Source organism: Sarcophilus harrisii, chromosome 2 (assembly GCF_902635505.1).
Source record: "Sarcophilus harrisii chromosome 2, mSarHar1.11, whole genome shotgun sequence".
NCBI lineage: Eukaryota > Metazoa > Chordata > Mammalia > Dasyuromorphia > Dasyuridae > Sarcophilus > Sarcophilus harrisii.
Window position 1 is genome coordinate 274,083,397 of NC_045427.1, and position 11,350 is coordinate 274,094,746.

The 11,350-nt window shown below is 41.3% G+C and overlaps 1 protein-coding gene across 1 annotated transcript; it reads right to left on the minus strand.

The window, feature by feature from the left end:
- Positions 1 to 5,076: 5,076 nt before the first annotated feature.
- Positions 5,077 to 10,284, minus strand: FOXG1 (forkhead box G1). Its single transcript, XM_031952272.1, has one exon. The coding sequence runs from the start codon at positions 9,689 to 9,691 to the stop codon at positions 8,180 to 8,182; it is 1,512 nt and encodes a 503-aa protein (XP_031808132.1). The 5' UTR covers positions 9,692 to 10,284; the 3' UTR covers positions 5,077 to 8,179.
- Between the last annotated feature and the right edge of the window lie 1,066 nt (positions 10,285 to 11,350).

Genomic DNA, 11,350 nt, shown 5'->3' on the forward strand with positions numbered 1-11,350 from the left:
CCCCCCCCACAAAGTATTTTAGATATACTGCAAATCATTCATTTTCTGGATGCAAAACAAGTGTCAGGCTCGAGAAAGTAAGATTCAAGTTGAATTTACAGGCTTTTTTTTTTTTTTAATTAAACATTAGATGTTACTTTCTGTGCAAAATTCTTTCCGGTTCTTCAACATAAATAATGTGTGTGTGTGCACAAGAAAAAAAGGTATGGGTCTTGTTTAACTCAGATCACTGCAAAATAACATTTTGTGTCAACTTGAGCGACTCCAAATGAAGATGTTGGTTCATAACAATACTATTTTACACCATTATCCCTTAGGAACCCAGACCTAAAGTTACTGAAAGTATAGTTGCTATTTAAATAAACAGAATTTTTCTAAATGAGATCTCCATATGTCTCACCTATATATTTATTGGGATAATCCCACTCATATTGGGGAACCGAAGAGTCAAGCTCCCATGGTTCCTCTATTTTCCAAACAGTTAAGGATTTGAGGAGGAGGGAGGAGCGAGGCCCAAAGGAGAATATGATTAGTCATTGTCTGCCGTTAATGTAACAGCTAATTTAACTTCCAATGCAAACTATAACATCATTAAAGTTCACCCCAGAGTGAGTGAAATCAAACAACCCCAAGAAATCTCTCCCTAATGTTACTAAGCTTCCCAGTATCCAGATCGGTCAAAAGGATGGAAAATATGCTCCGCCCAGATACTAGATCTCAGAAAGGTACGCGGCCTCGGAGAAGTACTCTCAATTTCAAAGATGTAAAAAATAGAATTAAAGGCATTGGCAGTATCAATCGCACAGACCCAAGGAAATTTACTTCTTATAAACACTGCAAGTTCATGCCAGGTAAAACTGAAATTCAAACCTAAGCCAAAATCAGAATTTTATTTTGTCCTGTAACTGAGCCTCGGAGCAATCAGATATCCCAAAACAACCATTCTCACCGCATACTTTCTATACGTCGCGATTTTTCCTCCAACCTGAAAGGATCACTTGAGTAAGGCCACAGGCAAGACAAAAAGGATATCATTGACCCGCATTCAGCAAAAGGCCCCGGAAAGGCTCTTGGATTTAAAAACAAGAGTAGCAACAAACCAAAACAAAGAACTCTTTCCCCCAAAAAAACTCCACCCCTCTCGAAATACTATTATCAGTGCCTTGTTGTTTTTTTTAATAATAATCATTGGTATGCTTCTCTTCTAAAAACCTGTCCATTGCTACAGTCCCTAGTTTCTGATTTATCCCGCATTATAATCTGGGGAAAGGCCAGTCTACAAGACGAATTTTTGAGGTTTACTAAGAGTGTTCTAGTTTCCTTTCCCTAGCTCATATGGGTTATTGATTGATGCCGAATCTGTGAAAGCAAATCTTAAAAACTGAAAGGGTGGGGGACGAACAGGTAACGCAACGAGTGGATTGTTTTTTGCTTATCTCAGTATTTTCTGATACAGAGCTTCTTAATGCAACCCCACCCCCCAACTACGGCACCCTCTGTTTCCTCCAATCCACACCCATCCCCCAGCCCCGTCACGCACGAAATCTACCCCAGGGCGACCCTGGGAAACTTCTCTTTTCCATAAGGTCCCAGGCTAGAACTGCTAGAGGTTAGCTTAGAAAAGGGAAATGGGGTGGAAATTGAAAAGGCAGAAAAGGTGGGGAGTGGGGAGGAGAGAAGTAGATGTCTATCACAGAGAAAACAGTTTTATCAACTGGCAGATAAGTGCAGAGATCTGAAATAGGCACCGTGTAAACAATGAAGATAGACTTAAAAAAAAAAAAAAACCCACCAACCTACACAGCTCTATAGAGTCAATTTTTTTGCCACCTGAAAATCGAGCCTGTGCGAATGACCAAACCACAGATCTTGGCTTCTCCTGGGCAAGAGCGCCCTCACCTTGCTGCTCCCAGCGCAGCGGTCCTGTGCAATCCTGTCCCCGATAATTTAGACTCGAGAAAGAGCGCAGTCTAACACCAGACTCGGAAGCTAAAGAAAGAGTCTCAGTTTGCTCGACCAATCTTTTTCACTCTCTTATGCAAAGGAGATACGGCGGGAGTCCAGAATCGAGATGAGCCCAACCTGCCTCTCTCTAAATCTACCTGTGATTTTATTCAATACTTGGATCTGAAGCAAAAATCAAATTTTAATCTAAGTTTCCAATATATTAATCGCTCCCCCAACTCTCTTCTTTTTATGCCTTTTTCGGCTCTATTTCTTTACATCCTAGTCTCTCTTTAACTCCAAGGCCTCGAGTATGCGCTGCTGCTTCCTAAGAATGTATTAAGAATCAATTATTTGCTTGAGATTCCCAAAGCCGAGACCAGGAATATTCCCAGCAGGGCCAAAGTCAAACTCAAATCTCCTGGTGTTCATTTTCCTAGTACTTCGAAGGCAAAGAACAAATGTTTCTAAGTAGAGACTATCCGCAACCCATATCCTCCCCTTTCCCCCGCAAAAACATACATAATGTATACAATAGCCAATAAAATCTATCTCGGCTTCAAATGGAAAGTTCACTTTTCTAATGTAGCAGATGAAGAACCGGTGGGATTGGGAAGGTTAGAAATAGTTGTGGTTCAGCTGCTGCTAATTAGTGTATATGGGTGGGTAAGAGGGTGGAATAGAAAACTTGTACGCGTTTTGATGTTGTTGTTATTGTTGTTGTTTTTTAATGGTGTGTTGAGGACTGGGGTAACTCTTCGGGCTAGCAGCAATTACTCCAGGATGATGAAAGGATAATTGGAAACCTGAGATCCAAGACAACTAAATTCTTCACACTAAACACTTCTTTACATAGATAAAGTAATGATTCAAGTACCACTTGATCAAAAGTCACCTACTTCGGTCTAGATTTCCCCTCCTTATTAGGTTAGGTTAGGAATATATATTTTTTTAAAACGCGCAATGATTTTTTTCACAAAGGAGAAGAAACTAAAGAGGGTGATGGATTGAAGGTATCTTTCTGCTCATTGCTGCTATTCTGAATTTGTCCTGGTATTCAACAGATCCGCTCCAGGCCACAAAATATTAGCTTATAATGCAAATATTGTACTCAAATTTTAAAGTAGCCCTCCCCTTCTAAAAAAGCCCTTCCACTTACCGATTCTGGTGGGTGGGGGACACACTCCGCGCCAGGAACTTTTACGCCAGTGATTTACGGTCCATATTTCGCAGCGTCTTGGAAAGATAAATAGAAATGGGAAGGGTGGGAAAATAACAGGCGCGCCCGTGCGCGTACACACACACACACACACACACACACACACACACACACACACTCAATTCGAGTTACTCTCCCTTCTTTCCCGGGAGCCCATAAAGTTCACCCACTATATCAAAAGCTAGAACTGACCGTCAATGTAATGAAAAGCTAGATTTTATGGAAGAAAAAGAAAGCGCTACATTAATATACCAGGGATTGAAGGCTACGAGGACTGTGGAACAAGGAATGGGGGTCAGGAAAAAGTGAAATCATTTATCATACGCGAAAATAATAGGAAGCTAGGGCGGTGAAGACATCCACACCTTGCTATACAGAGAATTATTAGAGAAGGTGAATAAAAGTGTTGTGTGTGTGAACGCGATGTGGCTGTCTTATTTTCTTTCCACATCAAAAATAGGGTACGAAAAAGAGATGGTTTTCTTTTATATTTCACCTACCCTGCTGCCAGGTGAGATGCTGGGTTCGTTTTCTTGTTGAAGGGTCCAGTCTGTCTGTAAGTAAGGTGGAGTACAGTTGAGCGCAGGTTATCCAGTTGGATAGGAATGCACAGGAACCCCGCCCTCCAGGCACAGTTACACAACCCCAACAGTCTCCGCCAGCGCTGGAACCTCTAATGATCTTCACCTTCACCCTTTGCTCTTCCAGTTCATCATCAACTGTTCTTGAGTCCCAAGAACCTAGTACTTAAACCATGCAGCTTCCATGTAATAATTTTCTTCTGAAGCATTTGGATTTATGCATTTTTTCTAATTATGCTGGGGAAAACACTATTTTTGCATAGTTCTATACATATATATGCATGTATATATGTTTACACACACATATATATGTGCATATATATCTCTAGAATTTTATTTATGAAAGATTAGACAACCAGCTCAGGGAAGTAATATCAATGAGCAAAAAATAATTTTAAAATGCAGAATTAACAACAAAGAATTGCCCAAAACAATCATTTTTATCTTCCTCTTGATTTTCTATAAGATGCTCATAACTGTAAAAAAAAAAAATTCTCCATAAGGCAATTGAATGCAGTGAAGAATCAAGGTTTTTATATTCATTTTTATATCATTCCCATCATGATACATGAAAGATTATTTGGAAGCGCCCACCTCAGACTCTTTAAACTATTTTTAAATATAAAAATTGGGCTTGATTAAACTAATATTTATTTAACGATTGTGCTATTTTAACCTATCAACCTTAAATTAAGACCAATTAAATATTTTAACTCAAAAATATAATTTTGCATTTTATGTTTCCATATTAAAATTTATGAAACTAGTATCTGAATGAATTTATTGAGTCCTTATTTTGAATGCATCTCATTTCTTTTAAAATTCTAAATAAATACAAAACAGGATTAAAACTAAAAAACATTTTAATTTTTTTCTCCAACACATTAATTTAAAAATAGCTAAATAACAATTCCCAAAATTTTTCTTGAAGCTTTTACTCAACAAAAGTTGATGGAAATAAAGATCAGCATTATTATATTGTGAATTGTTTGAAGTAAAAAGTGTCTTAAATTCCTCACCAGACTTTCTTGCCTATGTGTGAAAAGATATCCAAAGAACAAAAGCTCTAAGAAATAGAGAGAAAGAGTGAGGTAAGTGAAATTTGCGTTAAGGCCTTAATAAGCCTCCTATAAAATCATCTATTTATATTGTTTATATGTATATACACATATGTATTTACATATATGTGTGTATATTTTCCTCAATTTCTATTTGAAAAATCACAAATTGTTTCAAATGAAATATCCATGGAGATGCCTAGGATATATGTATGGATCAACACTCACCCAGCCCTCAATTCCCATTAGTATAAAGAAGTCAATAACACCTGAATTTCTTAGATAGCAGTTTACTACCGATCTCAAAGCACAGTGTTTGGCATTGAAATCTCATTTACTAATTGCATTTGAAAAGGAACATAAAACAATACAAAACCCCAGCAATATCATTTTTTTTCTTAAATAAGGAAGTATTTATCAAAACAAAACAAAACAAAAATGCCATCAGTGATGATAAAACCTTTCTCATCATATTAAGATCCCTTTGCTTAAGTACAAGACCTCAGTTTCATTGTTGAAACGTTTTCCAGCCCCAACACATTTCCTTTATGCATCTAGAGTTCTCAACAATAAAACCCATTGCAAAGTGCTAAATAACCCATTATGCCAATCCTATAAAAAAGCAGAAGCAATTCTTTAAGTTTGTTTAGGTCACAAATATGTAAATGAGACTCCCTTATTGCCTATCTCTAGAATTTGGGGTTTTGTTAATACTTTAAAGTAAAATCGCAAATTTTAATATATGTAATGTTTTATTGTTGATATATCAACAAAACTATTGTTTTATTACATATTTACATGTACTCCTATCACATTATTTTCTGGGGTATTTATAGAATAGAACAGTATTTGCCAGTGATCAGCTCATTAAAAAACAGAATCCCTAAAAAAGGAATTTAGACTTATCTAGATTTAAAATAAAACACTTTTTCCCCCTAAATTATTTGATTTGAATTTCTTCTTCACTATTTCAAGCCCTCATTAATTCAAAACAAAACAAAACAAAATACTTCTCAGATCTTTTGGGGAAGAGGCGTTATTTGTTTTCAATAGAAAAAAAAATTCTCTCTCTCTCTCTCTCTCTCTCTCTCTCTCTCTCTCTCTCTCTCTTTCTCTTCTCTGTTTCTCCCCATTCCACATACAATATTAGATATTCAAGTAGTCTGTATTTCAAATTTGAATTTTTCAAATGCCTCCCCCCCTTTTTGTGTTAGTTCAACTCTTTTAAGTGTTTCCAGATAAGATCTCTAGAACAGATTATTTTTCATTGGGCCTATTGTAAGAAATAGCTGGCTTATTACATTACTGTAGAACTCATTTCAAACTATACAATTGTAACAAATGAACAACTTGTCCTCCACAGAATCACCATGGGATCCAATTAGTTATGGTAAACCTCTTACTCAAGTTTTCTAATTGTTTTTGGGAGGTGTGACATTCATCAAGAAACTTTTTTGTTTGTTTGTTTTTGGTTCCATAACAAATTAAAACAGAAATATGGCTCCATATAAGCAAGTAGGACAAATTTCCAGCTGAAAATTGCTAACATATTTATAGTGAGTCAACTAATAAATATTTATTTTAAGGGTATAAAAAGAGAGGCATCTTTCTGCACCTGAACAAGTAGAGATTAAAACTTAGAATTTGGGAAGAAAATATAAGCATTTATCTGTAAAGTCATTACATCAGGCGATCACTTCCAGCAAAATTGTATTTCAACTTTAGCACATCTTTATTAGAACTCTCACTGTGGGTAAACAACCACAAAAATAAATGCTGACTTAGAAACTATAAATACAAATATTATTAAACAAAATGTTTGCAGCATCAAAAGCGCAAATACTCCCTGAACTGTAGGGATCTCTCTGTGTACACACACACACACACACACACACACACACACATATACATATACCTACATATGCATATGTATAATGTATGTATATTATAATCATTGCTATCTAGCCATATACATATATATATATATATATATATATATATATATATATATATATAGTCAGCCAGAGGCCATAAATATTTTTTGAAGCCTGAAACAAGGTGAATAGAAAAGTAAGCATTCTGTCAATTGAATGGAAAATAAACAGTAAATATCTATGCACACATTATCACTAGATAAATTAATTGCTGTGTATACATAGAAATTTAAAGAGATCCGCTGAAAAAGTCTATAGTAAAAATAACTACCATTAATCAAATAACCTGCTGCTCCTTTTTTTTTTTTAAAAGCTTAATTCCATTTGGAGAAAATACTATTTTTTATTTTTTTTTTTGTATAAAAAGTTTCCATTTAAATCTAAGGAGCTATTTAAATCCAAGGCTGGCCTTTAAAGCCATCCTTTTGATTTATTTATAACTTTAATCTTTTGTAGATTAGCTCTACATAATAAAAGAGACAAAACTATCAAGGTATATATGAATTTAGCCTATTTTTTATTTCTGTGTGTTCATAGTAAACATTTTTGTAAGTGACAAACACGGGCATATGACCACAGTATCACAATCAAGAAATTTTAAGACGACATTAACAATCACTCAAATTTATGCGGCATTGGCGCAACACAGGTTACATATTTGCAAGGTTTACCTATAAGTACAATAGGTATTAACATTTCACTACATTTAGGAAAAATAAAAGTGACCTGTTAGTGACCACATACATCAAAATATACACAACACAAACTGAAGGCAATCATTAATTTTGTCCCCTTCTGACTCATTTGAACGGGCAGTGCTGCGAACTGAAACATGCTTTTTTGTTTGTTTTGTTACGTTTTGTTTTTGCTTCTCTTTGAAATACTTAGTTCACCGAGTGCATTTTCTAAAACCCAATCTTTGGTCTAAAAGTAAACAAAAACCAGTTTCTTAAGGAAAAGGACAAAACAATAAATGGCCCAAATGTCGTTTCTTGGGTATCTTTACTATTAATTCTTTTAAAATACAAATTACAATTTAAACTTTTCCCCCCGCTTTTCCCATAATTTAGTGTTTTTTTTATCCCCAAGGTCTCCATCCACCATGTATATCCATGATAACTTATAATACTGAAAACATGGAAATCTTGGTGGTAATTAGTGATAGACTTGTCATGTTTGAATAAAAATTGCAAAGCAGTCACTATTTAGATACACATTCTACTATAATTTTGACTTCCAAACTTCATAGTCTACAATGTATTCTCCCCACATTGCACCTCGCTGACACCCCACACCTTGTTAGAATAATAAACAACCCTAAAGACTGAACAAACGTACAGAAAATGGGGGACTTAATAAAAAATACCTGGACTTATTTTTTTAATTATCATTTACAATGCAAATGTGTGTAAAATGTTCACTTACAGTCTGGTCCCAGGGATGTTAATGTATTAAAGGGTTGGAAGAAGACCCCTGATTTTGATGTGTGAAATAATCAGAAAGTCCTCCAGACAGTCCCGTGGTAAAACTTGGCAAAGAGGGTCTTAAAGACTCACAGGGAAGGGTGGAGGGCGCCTGCGGAGACGTGGAGGAGGAAGCGGCCCGGGCGGTCATTGAAGTGCTGCTTTGAGAAGTCATTGAAGGGTGAGGGACATGGGGAAAAAAGTAACTTGTCTGTCCCGCCAGCAGATTGACGGAGCAAGGGTTTAGGGAATAGGTCCCGGAGCAGGGGACAGACAGCCCGCAGGGTACAGAGGCTGCCAAGGCAGCGGCCGTAAGGTGATGCGTGGCATAAGGGATCTCTCCGTTGACGAGTCTATCAACACTTAACCCATTGGAAGTGGAAAAGGAGTGGTTGTTGCCCAGCGAGTTCTGAGTCAACACGGAGCTGTAGGGCATGGGATGGCTGGGGTAAGCGGACGTGGTTCCATTGTAACTCAAAGTGCTGCTAGCTCGGGGGTGGTGTAGGGACAGGAAGGGAGACATGGGCCAATACAAAGAGCCCGCCCGATCCATGAAGGTCAGTCCGGTGGACGTAAGCCTAGCGCCACGTTTGAAGGCCAGCTTAGCCCGGGACGTCGTAGATCTCCGGCGCAATTTGCCAGTCGTGCCTCCGATGAACACATCGTCGCTTGAAGGGTCCAGCATCCAATAGTTCCCTTTGCCCGGGTCGTCGTAGTGGCGGGGTACCTTGACGAAACACTTGTTCAGGGACAGGTTGTGGCGGATGGAGTTTTGCCAGCCTTGCTTGTTCTCCCGGTAGTAAGGAAAGTTCTTCATGATAAACTCGTAGATGCCATTGAGGGTGAGGCGCTTCTCTGGGCTCTGGCGGATGGCCATCATGATGAGGGCATTATAACTGAAGGGCGGCTTTTCGTACTTGCCGTTCTTCTTCTCCCCTTCCTTGCCCCCCTCCCCGTCCTTGCCGCCCTCGCCCGCCCCCTTCTTCTCCTCCCCCCCGGACCCTTTTTCTTTCTCTTCTTGCCCAACTGGGGCCAGGTCTCCGGCCCCACCGCCACCTCCGCCGCCTGGCTCACCCTTGCCCCCAAGGCCATCAGCTTTGGCCCCGTCTAGGACTGCCGAAGCGGTAGCAGCCGAGGTGGCCCCCTGAGGTGGTGGAGGAAGCAGGAGCTGTTGGGGTCCCTTTTCCTCATCGTCATCGGCTGGGGTGCTGCGCGCTTGGGGGGCTTGAGGGGGTTGGGGTGGCGGGGCGTGCTGCTGCTGTTGCTGTTGCTGAGGAGGCTGTTGCTGCTGGGGAGGAGGTGGAGGCGGCGGGTGATGGTGGTGGTGGTGGCCGTGGTGGTGGTGATGGTGGGGCGGAGGGTGGTGGCTGTTGTGGTGGCCGTGGCCCGCATGGTGGTTGTCGCTCTGCACTGCCTCAGGCACCAGGCTGTTAATGCTGAAGGAGGACTTTGGGATCATTTTCACCTCTTTCCTATCTCCCATGTCCAACATCACCCACTACTCTGGGGGGGAAGCGGCGGCGGCGGCTGCGCCCGCGGGACCAGTAGCGGTGGTAGCAGTAGCGGCGGGGGCGCGGGAGAGGATCGGCGACGGCGGCAGCAGCGACGGAAAGGTGCCGAGTGGGGCGCGGGTGGCACTTGCGGCGGCAGCGGCAGTAGCACTGAGCGCACCGGCAGCAGCGCAGTTGGACCGCAATCTCGGGCGCTGGCAAGTCATGTAGCAAAAGCAGCAACCACCCCTCAGGAAATTTAAAAAAAAAAAAAAAAAAAAAAAAAAAAAAAAGAAAGAAAGAAAGAAAGAAAAGAGAAACAACCACCGCCCCGGGGGTGAAGCTCTCTCGCTCCCAACTCTACTTCATGGTCTTCCCCCCACCCCGCCCCCCCCTTTTGCTTCTTCCTCCTCCTCTTCCTCCTCCTCCTTCTCCTCCTCCTCCTGCTGCAGCAGCAGCAGCAGTAACAGCAGCAGCAGCAGCCCAAAGGGGGGGAGACCAGGCGGGCGCGTCCCGGAACGGCGGCGGTGAGGCTGGGGAGACAGCGATCGAGGCGGCTATAGCCACAATTAATTTTCCGAGCTACAGGCGCACACTAGGGCTGTAAAAAAATTTTTGGTTTAACCTTTCCTACCGGTCGGCCAATCAGAGCCGGCGGCGTGCGGGAGCGTCTCTCTCTCGGTTGTCCAATCCCGAGATTCCTTCCCCTCTCTCTTCACCCACACCTCTCACCCTCCCTTCTTTCCTCCTTTCCTCCCCCTTCTTGCTCCCTTCTCCTCCCCCACTCCACCCAATGCTATTGCCTGCGCAGGGATACAAACAGGAGGACGCATCACCGCGGCACCTTATTCTTTCTACCACCTCTCACGCCCCCTCCCAACCCACCAGCTCTTTTTATCCCAAATTCCCCTCTTAAAGTAAATATATCACGTTTCCGGTTCTCTTCGCACTGTATTGGATCATGTTCATTTTGCACGTCAATATTTTCTCGTCTTGATTAAAGTTTGTACCTTTTTTCCCCCAACATTTTAAAAAAGGGAGGGGAGTGGAGAGTGAAAGTGGAGCGAGTGGATACTAAAGGAAAGCAGGAAATGGAGGAAGAGACGAGGCACTACTTTCCAGAGAGAGCCCTGCCTGACGGTGTCATGTATTTCTGAGACCCTAGCATTCTCCCTCCCTAACAACCCCCTCCCCCGCCGTAGGTGACACTATAAAGAGACCATGGGTGATTTAGGAGAGGGGTAGACCTGTCGCCTGTGTGTGGCTGGGGGTCTGAGTGAAGTTTTGAAGGAGGAGAGGGGGAGGAGGAAGTGAGGAAGGACAGACAGGGGCAAGAGAAAGGGTTACTTCTTTAGCTCCTGCGCCTTAAGTCCTTGAGCTTTGCCAGGCAGCCGGGGAAGCTCAGAGCAACTCTGTGGGGCCAACGGGTCCGACACGCAGCCACTTTTCCAGGGAAGGCGTCCTCGGGGGCACTGGAGGGTTGGGAAGCTCAGAGTTAGACGTCTTTCATGGGTCTTCCGAAATGAGGGGTTCAGAGAAAGAAAGCAAAACAAACAATCTCAAAATAAACCAGGTAAAAAACAACAACAACAACAACATATGTGTGTTTGTGTGTATATGTGTAGCCTGCGTGTCCCCATCCTGCAGGCTTCTGCCTACTC

Bases quoted from the DNA above. Each gene is read 5' to 3' on its own strand.
- FOXG1 (XM_031952272.1), bottom strand. From the start codon at position 9,691: ATGTTGGACATGGGAGATAGGAAAGAGGTGAAAATGATCCCAAAGTCC.